Here is an 18,732-nt window from a genome sequence, read left to right as displayed (position 1 = left end):
GTACATCATTTGTGATTATGTATCTATAAAGGATAATATAATTTTATATTAAAACACAACAAAAATTCCATGTGAATTTAGGCACTCCTTAAAACTTACTCTCCATAAATCTCATCCTCCCCTTAACTTAGAAGGCCTTCGTGCTTCCTCATTAGTGCCCACATGCCTCGGTTCATGGTTTATATTTCACAATGAAAAATGTATGTTAGTTCATTTATCCTTGAAATTTTCAAGGTTAAAATTTGCATGCTAAGTAATAGATTTTAGCAATCAGGCTGAGAAACACTTCTTCTTTTTGTTTTGTTTTTGTTTTTTGTTTTTGTAGTACTCACTCAAAAGAGTGAGTTAATGTAAATTTAAAAAAACCATACATTCTCCGCGCTTAGAATAAGCCATGGAGTCCAAAAAACATCAAATCAAAACCATCACACATAGCATCATCCCGGGGGCTTTTACAAGGAGCCCCAAACCCAAATACAAGCTACAAACCACCAAACGACCATTGAACATGTGCCGAGGGCTTTTGAGCCCCCAAACCCACATACACATCGCAGCCGCATGAAATAACAAAGCGTACCTAACATACAGCAAATCGACTCGAAGTGCCACCATGCTGATGCCCGTGCCACAAACATTAACATGCATCGAGAGAGCTGCTCAAATATTGCATGGTTGGACCAGCAGAACCAATCGAATCACGTTGTGCCTACAATAGCCAAACCGGGACTAAACCTTCATGCAGACAAGCAACGATACCAAACGGGCATGCCATTAAGGTGGGCCAAGCACCATACTTAAGATCATGGACCACTCGATGCCACCATGAGAGGAGCCTCTGCCTTTATGTCGAGAGCCACCAACTGGTGTCCTTCGCCCTCCCCAAGAGGAGGTAGGAGGGGCGCCATCTCCCAAGCAGGAAAAACTTAGGGTGCTGGCAGGGGAGGCAAGAAAACGACCAGTACTCCCTACCTGGATGCTCACCACAGAGCCTCCGCGGCCCGCCACTGTCGCCTACTCAACCTCCAGCCAAGATCCACCTTCACCTTGCCTTGTTGCACCGCTCCCACTGAGCCACCTTGCTCCGAAGCCTCATAGGCAGCAAAGCAATAGGGGAGCTTTCTAATACAAGCTTTGGAAGAGAAGAGAGTTAGGCTACATTTGCAATTTTATCATTTCTTACTAGGATTGGATCCCCCTCTCCCCCCCCCCCCCCCCACCCCCCCCCCTTTTTTGCCTATGGAAGGCCATAGGGTTCATTGTGCAAGGTTGTTGCAACACTGAGGCCGTTGGATTCTTTGGCTGGATGAGCGCCACATGGCAAGGGTCTTTGTAAAATAACTTTGTTGTCCCTTTCATTTCCCTACATCACCTTCTTTGAGAGACAAGTGTCCCTAAGGGATTCAAAAGTCTTGTGAATAGAAAGCTAAAACTTTGGAATAGAAAGCTATTCTCCAAGGCAGCATTTACTTTGTCTTCATGCTTGAAAATGACTTTAGAGATCAAAACATTAAACAAAATATTCATAGGAGTTTGATCTTATGATGCAATCTTCGAGAAAGTCTTTTTGTCTAAGCGGCAAGTTTCCTCCTTATACAAATACAAAATGGAAATACTAGTACAAAATTTTCAAATTTATAAAATATTCGAACTATTTTCTAGTATATTATATCGGTTTTTTTTCTCCTTTGCCATCCTTTGCAACCAACTAATCTTGATTTTCAATCGGCTTAAGCTTAAGCTCAGACACACTTTTCTCAAACACTGAGGTATTGATAAATGATTCTCTCATTTGAGGATTTCAAAAAACCAATCACTTCACTAAATTGTTTAATTATTTTCTATGCTTATTTGAAAGCATTTAAATATTCTTTTGTTTTGATTTTTAATGTGTCTTTCTATTTTACTTCGTTTTTGTTTTATTCTGTTTCAAAATATAAATGTGCAATGTGCACATTTGGGGCCCCTTCATAATATATAAGCCATTTGAGAGTACCCGATATCGACTAGAAGAAAATAAAAAAATGGCCTGATTGAAACTTACCTTAAATATTATTTAAATTTTATAATATTAAATGGATCTTTTTATTTCACCTGTATATGAACAATACAATTTTATATTAAAGCAATACAACTGCAACACTGATTAAAACCTACTTTCAATATATCTTTCCTCCTCCTTACCTTCAAGAGGCCATCGTGAGTCCTCACCTTGTTTATTTAAATTTTATAATATTAAATGGATCTTTTTATTTCACGTGTATATGAACAATACAATTTTATATTAAAACAATACAACTGCAACACTGATTAAAACCTACTTTCGATAGATCTCTCCCTCCTTACCTTCAACAGGCCATCATGAGTCCCCACCTTGTTTGTTTGGTAGCAGTACAAGCATTCCCAGTCACTTGGCCACATTTGAGCCCATGACCGTGGAGTTCTTTAGTTGAACCTGAGTCGTTACGTACCCAGATAAATGATTACTAAGCGAATTACGAGCAAAGGCTGGCAGCAACATGCAGGTTGCAGCGAGCTATGTGCCTGCTGACACACCCCAAAGCAAGGCCCTCAGATCTTAAGATCAAGCCTGCTCATGAATTCCTCTACAGTTCGTCCACAGACAGGTATTTTGAAAAGCTTGAAAGCTCCCATTATGCCCAACATGAGGAAGAAGCGAAAGAAGAAGAAGAAGAGAAAGGAATTCTAATAGTGAGGAAGAATTCCTGCATTTCTCAACGCTCCCTCTGCCTTGAGAGCGCCAGGCCTACCTCAGATGAATGTATGCTTCTTTTGCCGTCACTTGAAGATTTCGCACACGCTCTCCTCACTTGCAAGAAGGATAGGAATGGAAATCTTGCACTCCGACTACATGCATTCTTGTGTTCCTGTGGACTGGAAGCTCATAGCTCGCTCGGCAACTACCTTGTCCCACTATTTGTGGAAGTGGGCAGCATAAGACATGCTCAACGTGTATTCAATCGGTTGCTGCATTCAAATGAGTGCGCCTGGAATACCCTCATTGCAGGCTATAGTAAGAAGGAAGCTCTAGAGAATGCTTTCATTCTTTTCTGCCAAATGCAGCAAGATAAGTCTGTTCACCTCAGTAATTATACCATTGTGGCCTTGCTAAAGGCTTGTACAAAATCCAAAGACCTTGATAGAGGCTCACATATTCATGCCAAGGTTGTCAGCATGAGCCTTGATGTGGAACTTTTTGTTGGCAGTGCATTGGTGGACATGTATGCCAAGTGTGGAATGCTTGTCAAAGCACAGGAAGTGTTCGACAACTTACCTGATCGTGATGTTGTCACATGGACTGCACTCTTGACAGGATATGTAGAGAATGGACAAAGCGAAGAAACTCTCAAGTGTTTTGAGCAAATGCAGCTGGAGGGTATGTTTCCAGATGCAGTCACATTTGTTTGTAACATGAAAGCTTGTGGAAGTGTTGGAGCCATAGACAAAGGCTGTGAAATGTATGCCAAGGCAGCTTTTATGGGGCTGTTGGAAAGAGATGCTTTTCTTGGCAGTACCTTAGTTGATATGTTTGCAAAAGCTGGTTTACTTGCCCTCGCACAGGAAGTGTTTGACAGGCTTCCCTTTCGTGATGTAGTTTCATGGACAGCGCTGATCACAGGGTATGTTGAACATGGGCTTAGTGAAGAAGCACTAAAATGCTTAGAGCAAATGCAATCAGAGGGAGTTCTTGCGGATGCCATTACTGTCGTTTGCAGCCTAAAGGCATGCAGCGTGGTAGGAAAATCCTATAAGGGCAGAGAAATACATGCAAAGATTATGAAGACTGGGCTGCTTGATGGTGACATTGCCATTGCCAATACCTTGGTTGATATGTATGCGAAGTGTGGTTTCCTTACAAATGCAAAACGAGTGTTTGATATACTTTGGAGACAGGATGTAGTTTCTTGGACAGCAATAATAGCAGCAAATGTCGAGCATGGCTTTGACAAGGACGCACTCAAGTATCTAGAGCAGATGCAACTTGAGGGCGTCCTTCCAAATGCTGGCACATTTTTTTGTAGCCTAAGAGCATGTACCATCTTGAGAACGGCAGAGAAAGGCCAAGAAATACATATTGAAATTGAAAAAAGAGGTCTGTTATACTCAGACCACCTTGGCACAGCTTTGGTAGATATGTATGCTAAATGTGGCTTGTTTGCTATGGCAGAGGAAGTGCTTAACATGCTTCCTCGTCAGGATGCTGTCTCATGGACAGCACTCATTTCAGGATTTGTTGAGCATGGGCATGGTGAACAAGCACTCAGATGTTTCAAGCAGATGATGTCTGAGGGGGTTACTCCAACGGTAACCACATTCCTTTGCACCTTGAAGGCTTGTGCAAGTATAATACCCTTAGTAGAAATACATGCAGAAATGGAAAGGAGAGCATTGTTAGAGATAGATACAGTTGCCGGCACCACCTTGGTTGACATGTATGCTAAATGCGGCTCACTCACTAGGGCACAAGAAGTGTTCAATAAGCTTCCAGCTCGTGATGTCGTTTCTTTGAATGCACTCATAACTGCATATGCTGAATATGGCTGTTATGAAGAAGCACTAGACTGCTATGAACGCATGTACTCTCATGTTTTTTCCCCGGATGCTGTAACTTATAAGTGTATTTTAAAAGTGTGTGGGCACATAGGTGCAGGGCTTGAAGTTGAAAAATTACGTGATGAAATTGAGAGGAGGGGATTTTTAGAAAAGGATTTGGAGCTTGGAACTACATTGATTGATACATATGCTAAACTTGGCCTGATTTCTAAAGCTCAGAAAGTGTTTGAGAAGCTACCAATTCAAAATGTCACTTCTTGGAATTCTTTGTTTGCTGCATATGTTGAGTCTGGGCATAGTGAAGAAGCAAAGCTTTGTTTGAAACAAATGGAACTTGAGAGTATTTCACCTAACCTTGAGACGTTATTGCACGTTTTGAAAGCCTGTGGCAATGTAGAAAATGGTGAAAGTAACAAGAAGGTTGTCTTTGATGACATTGAACGGAGAGGTCTTCCAAAGGAAGTTTCAAATCACTACACCAGCATTGGTGGGTGCACTAAATATGGTTTTGATTCTGATCTTCTTAGTTTACCTCGTCAAGTGTTCAGTAAACTTCGGGTCCAAGACATTGCCTCCTGGTCTGCTCTGATAGCAGGTTACTCGGTGTGCGGACTCTTTATGGAGACTCTTGAATGTTTTGAACAAATGCAACTGAAGGGCATTGCTCCAAATGCTGCTACTTTGGTTTGCAGCTTAAAAGCCTGTAGCAGTATGGAATGCTTCGAGAAAGGTCAAGTGATACATGCAGAAATTGAGAGGAAGGGTTTACTGAAAAGTGATAAGGTTGTAGGCAACGCGCTGATTGATATGTATGCCAAGTGTGGCTACCTTTGCATTGCATGTCACCTATTGGACAAGCTCCCAGTAAGAGATGTAGTCTCATGGACATCGTTAATGAATGGTTATACAGAATATCAACAATGGGATGAGGCACTTGATTGCTTTGTGCAGATGCAGGTTGAGGGCATTGTTCCGGATGTTATTGCTTATGCTTGCAGCTTAAAAGCCTGTGGCGGTGTAGGTGCTTTAGCGAGGGGTGAAGAGTTGCATGTTGAGGTTGAGAGGAAAGGCTTGTTGAAAACAGACCCTCTTGTTGGCACTGTCTTGGTGGCTATGTATTCAAACCTTGGGATGCTAGGGAAAGCACAGGATGTTCTCAGCCAGCTTCCAATGCAAGGCATAGTTCCATGGACTGCAATTATGACAGGCTATTTGGAAAAAGGACTATTTGAAGATGCCATTTGTTGCTTTGAACAGATGCAATGTGATGGTATTTCTCCCGATAATGTGTCCTTCTTATTGGCCTTAAAAGCTTGCACTGGGTTAGGTGATGCAGACAAAGGTAGAGAACTACACTCTCTCCTTGAAGCGTTTGGGGTTGTAGAAAGCGATCGTATTCTTGGAACAGCCTTGATTCATATGTATATCAAATGTGGCTTGCTTCACACAGCACAACAGATCTTTGATAAGCTTTCTGTTCGTGATGAATTCACATGGACGTCATTAATAGCAGGCTACACTGAGCACGGGAATGCTGAGGAAGCTCTCAGCTCTCTTGAACAGATGGAGCTTGAAGGATTTTCTGCAAATTCTATTACGTTTATGTGTGGCTTGCGAAATTGTGGAAGGATGACTGCAAGACATTCTGGTGAGAAATTTCATGTGGAGATCCAAAAGAAGGGTTTCTTGGAGATGGACCATGTTGTCAAAGCACTCATTGACATGTATGCTAAATGTGGTTCATTCGATGTTGCGATAAAGTTTCTCAGCGAGCTTTCTAGTCGAGACCAATTCTTATGGACCTCCCTTATTGGAGGATTTGCAGAGCATGGCTACGGTGAAGAAGCACTTGCAGCTCTGGATCAAATGCTTTTAGAAGGGGTTTCCCTAGACGCAGCTGCCTTTGTTTGCAGCTTGAAAGCCTGTAGTAGCATCGGGTCCACCCACAAGGGTCGAGAGCTACATGCAGAGGTTGAAAGACTGGGTCTGCTACACAAAGACACCTTGGTCGGTACCAGCCTCGTTGATATGTATGTCAAGTGTGGCATGCTTGTAGAAGCTCAAGAAGTTTTCGACAAGCTTCCTTGTCGAGATGTGGTCTGCTGGACTGCACTAATTGTAGGATATACGCACTATGGGCATGGTGAGGAATCTCTGGAATGTTTTGAACAAATGCAACATGAAGGTATCTCACCGGATCCAGTCTCACTCATTTGTATCTTGAAAGCTTGTAGCAGCATTGGTGCAACTATGAAGGCACAAGAAATACATCTTGAAATTGAAAGGAGGGGCCTTTTGGGAAGAGATCTAATTGTTGGAAACACTTTAATCAATATGTATGCCAAAGGTGGCTTACTTTCTTTAGCATTGCATGTGTTTGGCAGGCTCCCATCCCACGATACAGTCTCTTGGAACTCTCTCATTTCAGGATATGCCCAGCTTGGAGAAAGCCAAGCATTGTTCGAGAACTTGGAGAAAATGCTAGGAGGAGGTGTAAAGCCAGATCCTGTAACATTTAGAATCATTTTTGGTGCTTGCAGTCGCACCGGACTATGTCAAAGTAGTCAGGCATACTTCGATGCCATGAGCAATGACTATGAAATAGTCCCAACTTTTGAGCATGTTGTGAGCATGGTAGATCTTCTTTGTCGAGATGGACAAGTGGATAAAGCAATTGCTATGGTGAAAAAATTGCCACGGAGTCCCAATCTTGTGCTTTGGAACCGAGTACTTGAAGCTTGCAAGAATTTTGGACGTGCGGAGCTTGGAAAACAGGTTATTGATTATGTATTGGTGGGAAATGCATAGGTGAATGGTTGTTGAGATCATTCCTTGAATCATTATGTATCTTATACTAACAGGCAAGATGCGAAGGCCCCAAACTACGGTGACAGACGTGTACCAGGTCCAAACTCTGAACAAAAGCAAGCTTGTCATTCCATAACTTGCTGATCTTTCAAAAAGGAGAGGTATCAAACATAGTTTGAATACTGTTGACACGACAATTGTACAGGGGTACTTCTAGATTACCCACTTCAGTGGCATTTTACCCAAGTCAAAGTTGCGGGTACAATTTGAGCCCCATCTCTTATAGGACCAAATGTATACAGACCTATAGGACATCTAGTTTTGCGGCATTAAGTGCTTGTTGGCTAAAAATTGGAAGTTTTATTTTCTGTTTCAGATAGACTCCAATTGAGAGGTACTTTGGAACAGTCAACTGTTGACATCACCAAAAATTCATATTCGATTATTTTGTATCTACCCTCTCAAGGCCTCCCCACCCCATTATCAGAGTGGTATTTGCTTTCCATTGCATAAACAGGATGTATAATAGATTATATACCTCATTGCATGGACTCACTTGACTTTAGGAAAACTACAAGTTGAGCAACTTAAAACATTTTTTGTTGAAAATTTCTAATGGTTTTGGTATGCTGTTCTCTTTCACATTCTTCTTCAAAATTTCTAAGTTTAACAACAATTGTTCTGTACTTGTTGACATGTTGTTCTGTACTTGTTGACATGATTTGTCTCCTATTCCAACTATATTGGAGGAGAGCTATGTCAGAACTTTGAATACTAGCACGAGCGTACATCATTTGTCCTAAAGCAATGACAATTGTATTCCAGCCAGTTTGAATCGTGGCTACACAACCATCTGTGACGGTTTCTAGATCGGCGCTTTCAGTTTCATATCCGACCACTGGGACGTTGTATGGCACCGCCATTGGTTTGGAAGTGTCTATACTCAGATCGCCCATTAGTTGATTCTCTTGAAGTGCCTGTAGTCTATCCCGTGCCCTTGGAACTATTGTTGTGGTGACTATTGTTGCTTGTTTTGTACTAGTGGTTGCTTGCCAATGTTTCTGGCTCTTCAGTTATTTGGTTTGGACTTATGTGCAAATCGATAGCAGTACATGATAGATAATATTATGGTTGTGGCTGCAGATATTCCCTCAGTCTGTGCAGTGATTGCTTCAGACTTCTTCGCTACACATGCTCCTACTGCCTTCTTGGTCTTGGCACTGAGTTGATCCGGAATTCTTCGCTACACATGCTCCTACTGCCTTCTTGGTCTTGGCACTGAGTTGATCCGGAATTCTTTTGTCGGTTTTTGTTTCTTAGGAGGCTTTATAGTAGCCTCGGCTGCACTTTCATCCAAACCGTGCTTCTTAGTTACTTGTGTTGCTATTTCAGTTTGTTCTTTTGGTGCTTCTAAAGCCAATGTCTGGACTTTCTGAGCTTCTGGCTGTGTCAGTTTCAGAGTGACATTTTTTACATTCATATATTCTGGTACATAGATAACTTAGTAAAAATATTGCTAGATGTACTAGGCTTTGAACAGATGTTTGGTTTTTACTCTTTTTGTCTGTGTTACCACTCTGTGGTGTAGAATGGTACTCAAATTAATTGGGCATTTGTTATTAACAGCTTTGGACAGTGACATGCTGAAGAGCTTTTTAAACACATAAGTAGGTTGTTCTTTAGACTGATTGCTTCGGCCGTAAAACTGCTGATTGTGTCAGAAGTATAGAGTTGGGCTTGTTGGTCGAAGGCTAATCTGAAGATGTGGAAAATCGCAGCAGCAGTTAACGGAACATTCCTTCCATTGATCATTACTGTGGCTGTATCGGCATTAAATGTTTCGACTTCATGCTCTATGATAGCCATGTGAAGACATACTTTCCTATAGCTTGATATGAGATTGTTGTTTGTGGTTGTTCTTCTATTAAGCTCTGTGTTGTCTCTTCTATTACCTGTTGCCTTCTCTCACCTAAGATCATATTAGAAATAAATTCATAACATAAACTTCTAAGTCTGATGTATCTGATAACAAACTTGGTTGTACATGCAATTGTTCTGCTGTTGAATAAGGTTTAAATTTTAGCTCCATTATATACGCAAGGTAACATGAGTTTAGATAAATCCTTAAGTCTGTCTGTCCCATTTGAGAAGACCCAATCGACCTCATTGTGTCCTAGACAAGTTATTTTTAGATTAGGTTTCTTAGGTCCTAACTGGGACTAATATAGTAAAACTAAATCTTCTTTTTGAAACTCCCGCATCTTCAATTTGCTGTTATGCTAGTGTTTCCTTCTCTGCCCAACCACCTCTTGTTCCAGCATTGCTCTTTGATTTCCTTTAGCTTTTGTAACTCGTCCAATCTCTTTTCCAAAGTTGAGTTATTATCCATATCATGTTCTATTGCTAATTTAAACTGAGAACAATGGATTCCATTAGTACAACGACTTCTGTACCATACGTCATTTTAAAAGACATCATTCCAGTTGTAATCTTATGCATTGTTCTATATGCCCGAAGTGTTGTCTGAAGTCTCTCATCCCAGTTGTGAAATTCCTTATGCACAATCTTAGCCAAAATACTCTTGATGGTCTTGTTGCTACTCTCAACCTATCCATTGTATTCACGATAATAAGGTGTGAAATTCCGATGCTTGATAGAAAAATTTTCAGTCAGGATCTGAATTGTGTCATTTATGAAATCAATCCCTTGATCAGAAATTATCTCCACCGGGGTAGCCATATCGACATATGATATGTTTATATAAGAACGAGGCTGTGGACTTAGCCGTGTTGTTGAGAAGTGTTTTAGCCTCCATCCATTTACTGGCATAGCATGTAGCTATGACTATATACTTGCTCGTCATGGGTGTGACTTTCTTAAGAAGTCTCATGAAATCCAAACCCCACTTCATAAATATTCCCAAGGGTTAAATTATAATCAAAGGCATGTTGCACTCCGTCTGTCCATTCTCTGACAAATATTGTATGTTTTGTAGAAAGCTCTAACATTTGATATCATGCTTTGTCACCGTAATCGTGCTTGCAAAATTCTTTTATAAGTGATATCAATAGAAAAAATGTCCTCCGGAGCTTCCAATGTAAGCCTCAATGATTACTTGAATCCTTGCTTGCGTAGATACACATCTTCTCAACACTCCATTGAGAAATAGGCGATGCATGTCTTTAAACGAGAAGATTATGTATGCAAGAAGTCAGTAAAGATCTCCATCATATATTGTTGAAAGATTGTCATAGACTAAATGGTATAACAAGATACACGAAAGCTTCCATTCAGTAATGAACGTTGATTTTGTTCGATCTTTTGATGTTATCTTCAATCCATTGTACCCATCTAACAAAATGTACATTTTATATCCATATATCTCATCCAATATCATGTATGTAAATGGTAGTGGGAATAGATCTTTTACTGTTTGAGCATTCAGTTTCTTATAGTCAACACATATCCTGAGTCCCAGTCTTAGAGCTCTTTGCACAAGATCATTAAACTTTCGGGTTAGTGCTAGTACCTCTTGTTCTCTTAATTTCTTGCTTCTGAATCCACTTTAAAAACCATGCATGCATGCATTTTTCTGATAGTGGCTCATTCAATTGTCTGCGTTGTTCCTTGACTTTGTAACAGATAACCAGCCCTTCTTGATTTTGTCCAGCTCGTAGAGGATACCCTCATCCCTGCGGTTCTCACTGTACTCCAACAAGAAAACCTTCAGCTTATCATAAGTTATCTTATCATAAGCTATGAGCTTGCAGGCTGGGTAATGGTAGTATCATTTCTTTGTTGTGTCCTTCAAAGTTGGTTGAAAATTCAGATCAACACATTCATAGGGGATACCAATAGTGTGTAAGTGATCTTCATTGTGGTTAGAGATCCACCTTCTCTCTCAACTTTGTTCCCTATCCTCTGTTAATCATAAATAGGGGATAGGGAATAATAACTAGGGGATACCAGTAGTGTGTAATTGAACTTCATTGTGGTTAGAGATCCACTTTCTCTCTCAACTTTTTCCCTATCCTCTATTAATCACATAAATAGTGTGTAAGTGATCTTCGTTGTGGTTAGAGATCCACTTTCTTTCTCTTAACTTTTTCCCCTATCGTATATTAATCATAAATATCTCCCACGTGGAGGCCTAGCGTCATCTATATCTCGCAGTTGTCTCTAAGGGTCTTTGTGTGCATTTTAGGGCTGGTTACCATTTCTCCTTGTTGTGCAAGATCTTCCTCTTTGTTGTGTGGAATTTGTGTCTACCCAACGTGGGCTCATGAGACCTGTATGTACAACACCAAGTGCCTCATTTCACTGACTTCAAAATATCCTTACCGAGGAGGGTCCACGCCCAAGGCTACCAGATCTGTCATTGCTCATGCTTCATTGGTTGTGTAAATGTTTTTTGTGGCTCCTCTTTCTAATGCGTCCTTGTTCTATTGCATCAGGTGTGCATTCTGACAACTAGTGCCACCTTATGGAGCTCCTCTTTGGCATCTCCATCCCTCCTTGTTTTGCAACTATACTGGCATATTTTTTCACCATGATCGGTTGACAGCTACAAGATCTCTACAAAGGGCCCGTAACGAAAGAGTTCTTGGTTGGAAAATTAGAAATAAAAATGTGTACAATTAACCACAATAGCATACTTGTTTGTACAAAGTAAGCCACAATAAAGATTTGTCCAGTGTGATCTTGGTTCCTCATATTTTGAAAAAGATGTTCTTCTATTTTTGTATTTGCTACATGCGATGTTTGTCATACGAATTGATTGCCCTGGTTCCATACTAAGAAACCCAAAAGCCATGGTCCTTTCCTCCATAGGGTTAAACAAGAAATCCTCTTCCTCCTCTATCATGAGTCTTACAATTTGACAAATGTCAGGAATATACCCTTGCCTCTCTAGACATGAGCTCATATGTTTTTGCAAATCTGAGATTCTTGTAGTTGGAATGATAGTGCTCACAAACTCATGTACTTCCTTATTCACCTCAATAGTGGCAAATACAGGTTTATTTTTGGCAGCAGACAGTTTCCTTACCTTGTCAATTTCATAAGCATCCTCTAACCTGCCAAGACTCATATAAATGTCAGCCATATGAACATGAGGGGCACATTCTGGGTTCTTTTGAGAAAGCCACTTATAGCAACGCTCTCCTACTTCTACTTCTCCATATGCTTTGCATGCAGTAAGTAAAGCTGCCCACATCCCTTCATCATGCAAAGACCTTGGCACAACCTCCAGCAGAAACTTCTCGGCTTCAAACATGCGCCCTGCTCGAGCCAGAAGATCAACAATAGTTGTATAATGATCGATTGTTGGCACTAATCTGTACAGATCCCTCATCAACATGAAATATTTCTTGCCCTCATCAACCATCCGAGCATGGCTGCACGCAGTAAGAAGGCATGTAAATGTGACAATGTCTGGCTTGGCCCCTTGCCTTTGCATGTCCTCAAAATAATGCACAGCCAGCATGCCTTCTTGATTGACAGCACACGCTTTTATTAAAGAGTTCCACACACATATGTCCCGTTTCTCCAGTTTATTAAATACGTTCTGCGCATCCTCAAGGGTGCCACTTTGCGCATACATCTCGATCAAGTTGTTACTGATAAAAAGGTCACTATCATAGTTCTTCGATACTATCTCCTGATGAAGTTCCCGGCCCTTGTCAGTAGCTCCGGCATTGCTGCAAGCTTTTAGAACACTTGCATAAGCAACAGCATCAGGAAGGATCCCTTCCCGTTGCATCCATTCATACAAAGCTAATGCTTCATGAGCAGGTCCATGTTCAGAAAATCCTGCAATTAATGAGGTCCATGACATCCCATCCGGAGTGATGCCCTCTGCTCTCATCTTTTCGAAGCACTTCAAGGCTTGATAGATGGGTCCATGTTCAGCATACCCTGCAATGAGCACATTCCATGACACTAAATTTCGGACTAAAAGGTTGTCAAAGACTTCTTGTGCCTCCGGTAGTGCACCACATTTTGCATACATATCAACAAGAGAGTTACTGAGAATAGTGTTTCCTTGTAACCCTTTATCCATTATTTCCCTACCTATATCTCTACCTTCCACCAGAGCACCTATGCTCCCGCATGACTTTAATACACAAACAAGTGTGAGATCATTTGGAAAAATCCCCTCTTCTTTCATCATTTGAAAGCATTGCAACGCTAACTCGCCAGGACCATGCTCTGCATAACCTCCAATCAAAGCAGTCCATGACACAACATCTCGCACAGATAGCTCATCAAACACCTCTCTTGCCTTTGGGAGCAGCCCACATTTGACGTACATGTCAATCAAAGCATTGTCAATGTAGCCGTCTCGTACCCCTGCATTTTGCATGATGTCAGCATGCACCACTCGGCCTCTTTCTGCATCCTGCAGCTGGATGCATGCCTTTATAAGAGCCATAAAGGTATAGGCACTTGGGGAGACATTGCTCTGTTTCATTCTCTGGTAGAGATCAAAAGCATGATGAGATCGCCCATGGTCGATGCAACCCAAAATGAGTGCAGTCCATGAGTGTTCATTTTGAAAATCCAGCCTCTGCAGGACCTGCTCAGCAGAAGCTATATACCCACATTCGGCAAGCATTTGCACGACAAAGTTTCCCACAGAGCTCTCAGAGTCCAAGCCATGGCAACACGCAGTCTCGTACAAGCGTCTGGCACACTCAAGGCTCTTCGATTTCCTGCATCGCTGCAAGGTGTCTATTAAATTTCCAACATCAGGAAGTATGCACATACGCATACTCTGTCTTCCTCCAGACCCGCATGATTAGAAGAAAAAATCCGTATTGGAAAGAGAACGTGCAGATCAGAATTGTGAACCACCATACAACAATTCGATCAGGCACTTCACGAGAGCAGGTAGGCTATTGAAGAATTTGAAAATGAAAGAAGGTAGCATCTCCATTGAATATATTTATCTATTTATATATTTATATTTGTACGGTGATCTATGTAATGGATTTTATTTATGATGCATTAACTATTAATTACTACATATAACAACAAAAAAGTACAATCAATTTATAGATGATAAAATGAAATATGATAGCATTTATTGAATATTTTATTATTTAAGTGCTCTTTATGAACAATAGTCAATTTATGTTCGACTGATGGTTTGTAATTATTTTTTAGCACTAAACAATCTATAAATAAATATGTGCAAAAGAAAAATGCTCACTCTTTTACGGGAGGCGATTGCACTCAGTGTCGTGCTCTTCTTTTCTCTTCTCATCCCTCCTGTTTCACCATGCCTTTGTAGCACTCTGCTCTAAGAGGTGCACTTGCACCTATTTTTAGCTATGTCTCGCTCTCTATCTCTCTCAGGTCATGTGTCCTTGTCGATTGTGTGTATATGCGATCTGCCAGGTATGCAAATCTATTGATTTATGGCTTGTAGCATATTGTTTTATATATTTTGCAAGCACACAACGACTATTACTGTAGCAGGGCTATAGTGTCATTGGGACAGGACGAGCAGTTAGATACAATTGGTTTGGAGTTTACACTAGATTGACTCTCGCCTGGCTTGCCTCGATAGTGACATGTGGCAAGTGATACAGATGGTCATTTAGTGGACTTCGTGACCAGATCACCACCACCTCATATTGGAGATAGGCTTAGCTGGATTGAGATATTTTGCTAGCCGTTGATGGCTCTTTATTGGATATATATGTGTGGTTGGTTCTAGTGGTCAGGGACATTATCATCATCCACTTTGTATAGTCGAGGTCTTGAGTATGGAGTCTTGAGTCTTGAGTCCAGCACCGCACATCTGCACCCTCCCTGCACGTTGGAGCCTCGACACCCCCATTGTACCCTTGAGTCTAGGGCTTGGAGCTGAGTGTGCTGCCATCTAGAGTCGTATGGTTCCATGAGTTTGTCGAGTTTCACTAAGTTCTAAGTCTGTTGTTGTGCTTAAGTTGTTGTTCCATTGTTGTGTGATGTTTCCTTTCTATTGGAGTGAGGTTTCTCGCATACTGCGCTAAGGAGCACCCATTGTAGAGAGCACGCCACACTTTCCCTGCTATAGGTGCTCTCGTTTTTGGCACGCCCGATGGGACCTCAACTGAAGTCTCTGTCCATTGAGAGTCGAGTCAAGGAGCTAGCTGGTTTAAGCTCTCGCCTCATGGGCTAGTTTGTTGGTCTTGACTAGTGTGGTCCAACTTCCCCTTGACCAACTTGGTCTAGTCCAGCTTAGTCCTCGACCAACTTGTCTAGTCTCTCATCCTAGTCTAGTCGTCTCTCATCCATGTCTAGCCAAGTGGTCTAGTCACTCGCCCTAGTCTAGTGGAGTCTTAACCAGTGTTCAATAAGTTAAAAGTCTTTGTGCCCAAAGCTTGGGTGGGCTTTTGATTACTGCATGACACATACGAGGTAATCCAAAGGTCTGGACAAGGCCCACTATTGAGCCCTCTGAAGTACTACCACACAAAGCGTCAACCTTTCGTGCCAAGTAGAAGTCCATGAGTCCCATTACCCCTACCTTCCCACACGCAGCTACCCCCATTCCCTCAACCAGTTCTTTACCTCTCAGGCCACCTTCCCCAATAAAATTCTCGCCCACTGTGTTACAGCAAGCTCTTGAGAAACGTGGCTCCTAAACAAGCAGCCATGGAGGAGCTCATAAGCGTCCTGACTAAGGTGAACATAAAGTTTCCGACTTTCAGAGGACTCTCCATAGACGATGCAGACGACCATGCTAGGAGATTTGTATCCCTCTGCAAGGGTCATGGCCTTAACAGAGAAGACACCTACCTAGTGCTCTTCCCATCAACCTTGGATGGCTTAGTCGATAAATGGTACAGTCGGTTTGTTGAGAACCACGTCACTACTTGGGCAGCAGTTCTGTGAAGCTTTCAAACCAGGTGATTTCCAAGAGAAATTTATGGATGAGTTGGCTAACCTGATGCTCCAGCCAAATGAGACTTTTGCAGAACTCATGACCAGAACAGTCTCTGGTCGCGCCAAGCTTCCCCAGTAACTATGCAAATTTATGGTCAAGAAGTGGGTAGAGAAGGCTCTTCCTAAGACTTTTAAACGAAAGATCCGAGAGAGTCTCCGACCTAAAGCCACTCTGGAGGAGTTTGTCGTTGTTGCTGCTAGGATAGAGGGGACAAGGAAGTTGTTCAATGAATCTCCTCGGGTAGAGACTACATCTGTACTCTTGGAAAGTCCATCTTATGCAAGGAACTAGAAGCCTTGAAGTTACAACGAGCTCTTCAAGAGGAGAGATCCTTCTCTCTTCAGCAGGAGAAGCCTCCACATCAAGAGGCTTTGGACCAGATCAAGCGTGAGCTAGAAGAGCTTAGGATTCAACATGAGTCTAAGGATGTGGTCTGGTGTAGCTCATGTCGCTCTCTAGGGCACCCTCCACATGTTATAGAATTGATATTTTATTATTTATGCAGCTGACAGGTGGAAAAGACTAGACCAAGCTAGGCCTATGCGAATGGAAATATATATATATATATATATATTGTACATTTTATTATTCAAGTGCTCTTTATGAGCTTTGGCCATTTATGACCGGTCGGCCAGTTTGTAATCAATTTGACCATTCAAGAAATCTATAAATGAAATACGTGCAAGAGGGAAATGGACACTCTTGCACGGGGGGAGATTGCACCCAGTGTTTGCGTTGCTCTTCTCATCTCTCCTCTCTTCTCTCTCGTCGTGCCAGCGTAGCACTCCGCTCTGGGAGGTGCGCCTGCACGTGCTCTCTCAATCTCTCTCGCTCTCTGTCTCTCTCTATTCGTATCGTGCTCGATTATGGATTTTTGCGAGTCGACAGGTACATAGATTTATTCGTTTATGTCTTGCTATGCGCTATTTTGAGTATTTTGCAGGGCGCTCTACGCTTCCGACTGTAGCAGTGGTATCAGAGCCATAGGCTTCGCTCCGATGATTTTAGGCCTAGCAATTTGATGGAAGCTAAGTCTCTTTTTCTTCAATATTTTTGTTTCTTTCTAACTCTCATTGATTAACACTGTGTCGGGATTCATGTTTAACCCATAAATAAGCCCACGTTTTTTTTTTTTTTTTTTTGTTGAACTAGTTAGAGTACATATGTGGATAGCAATACAAAGCAATTAGTGCTATAGTATAATCGATTATAACAAGCTAGTCTTAAATATTTATTTATTTATTTGTTCAAGGTATCAATGCATTCACCAACATGACCGTTTGATCACGTCTCGGAAAACTATTTTTAGAGAAAAGTTGGAAGGCTTTCACAGCTCAGAGAACACACACCTGATTGGGTCAAACTACGAGGAAGAGCGAATTATAATTGTGAGAACCGATCATAATCAAGCTCAATATCTAGCGCATGAGAACACGGGCGAAGGGCGACTTTTAACCAACAAAAAAAAAACTTAAATAAAATCCATGGGAGAACTAAACTGAAAACTGCTTGAGCAGCCAGTCGAGGGTGAGGAAGCATCACGAAAACAGGAATGATAGGGCACTCACGCTGTAGAAGCTCACGACGGTAGGGTATAGAAGTCGGCCATGGGCGTTAGCTGCTCTCAACGATCGCCAATGATATCAGCACAACCGCTAGTGAGTCCTACCAACACTCAACCCGTCTCACCGCCATGCAGTATTACTCTCGCTGCCCTACTGGCGGGTAGTACCTGTTGTCTCACAGCCTATCACGGCACGCTAATTGTGCCACGGGTCCGTCAGGGGCTGTTAACAACCAGCCTTCCAATTGCCAGTCTCTCCCTCGCATGCAGTCAGCTACACACACCGTTTTACTTTTCGTCTCTATCCCACCAACCCTCGCTGTCAATCCTCTCGGCCCTATTTCTCCTTTTCATCTGCACCCACGGATGGTCCCTTTTTCACTCGTGGTCGCAACCACCATCTCTTTTGATGGCCATGCAACAAAATAACTGCAGCTTTGCTAACAAATATCCATAACTCTCACACCTACGCACTACACCGACCTTCCTTTTGGCATGCACACGCAGTTGTAGCTAATCTAGCCCCAGCCAGTGAACTCTCCTTTTCGCATGCGGTAGTAAGAGCTCACGCAACTAACTGGAAACACAAACTGTGATGGGCAACAACATAAGAAGCATAAGCGGCGTAGAATGGCGATCAAGATTAGTGAACGCCCACTTTTCCAACAGATCTGACACTCCCTCGTTCTCTCTCTACACAGCCGACCACAAATCCTGAAGCGCCCACAAATCATGCAAACTCTCTCGATCTCTACCTCTCCTCCCACTCACTACTAGTTAACATGCAGTTTACAATTGAGCGATCTCGATCTCTCTCTCTTGCATGGAGTCTGCTGTAAATAACTGTCAA

General features: G+C 42.0%; 2 protein-coding genes across 2 annotated transcripts; one reads left to right on the top strand and one right to left on the bottom strand.

Moving 5' to 3' along the window:
- Window positions 1-2,308: 2,308 nt before the first annotated feature.
- LOC147434772 (pentatricopeptide repeat-containing protein At4g13650-like) lies at window positions 2,309-8,007 on the top strand. Its single transcript, XM_086491200.1, has one exon. The coding sequence runs from the start codon at window positions 2,536-2,538 to the stop codon at window positions 7,378-7,380; it is 4,845 nt and encodes a 1,614-aa protein (XP_086347326.1). The 5' UTR covers window positions 2,309-2,535; the 3' UTR covers window positions 7,381-8,007.
- Window positions 8,008-11,969: 3,962 nt separating this feature from the next.
- Window positions 11,970-14,284, bottom strand: LOC147434771 (pentatricopeptide repeat-containing protein At2g34400-like). Its single transcript, XM_086491199.1, has one exon. The coding sequence runs from the start codon at window positions 14,150-14,152 to the stop codon at window positions 11,996-11,998; it is 2,157 nt and encodes a 718-aa protein (XP_086347325.1). The 5' UTR covers window positions 14,153-14,284; the 3' UTR covers window positions 11,970-11,995.
- Between the last annotated feature and the right edge of the window lie 4,448 nt (window positions 14,285-18,732).

Source organism: Adiantum capillus-veneris, chromosome 19 (assembly GCF_014529385.1).
Source record: "Adiantum capillus-veneris isolate H3 chromosome 19, ASM1452938v2, whole genome shotgun sequence".
Lineage (NCBI taxonomy): Eukaryota > Viridiplantae > Streptophyta > Polypodiopsida > Polypodiales > Pteridaceae > Adiantum > Adiantum capillus-veneris.
This window is presented reverse-complemented; position numbering and strand designations above follow the sequence as displayed.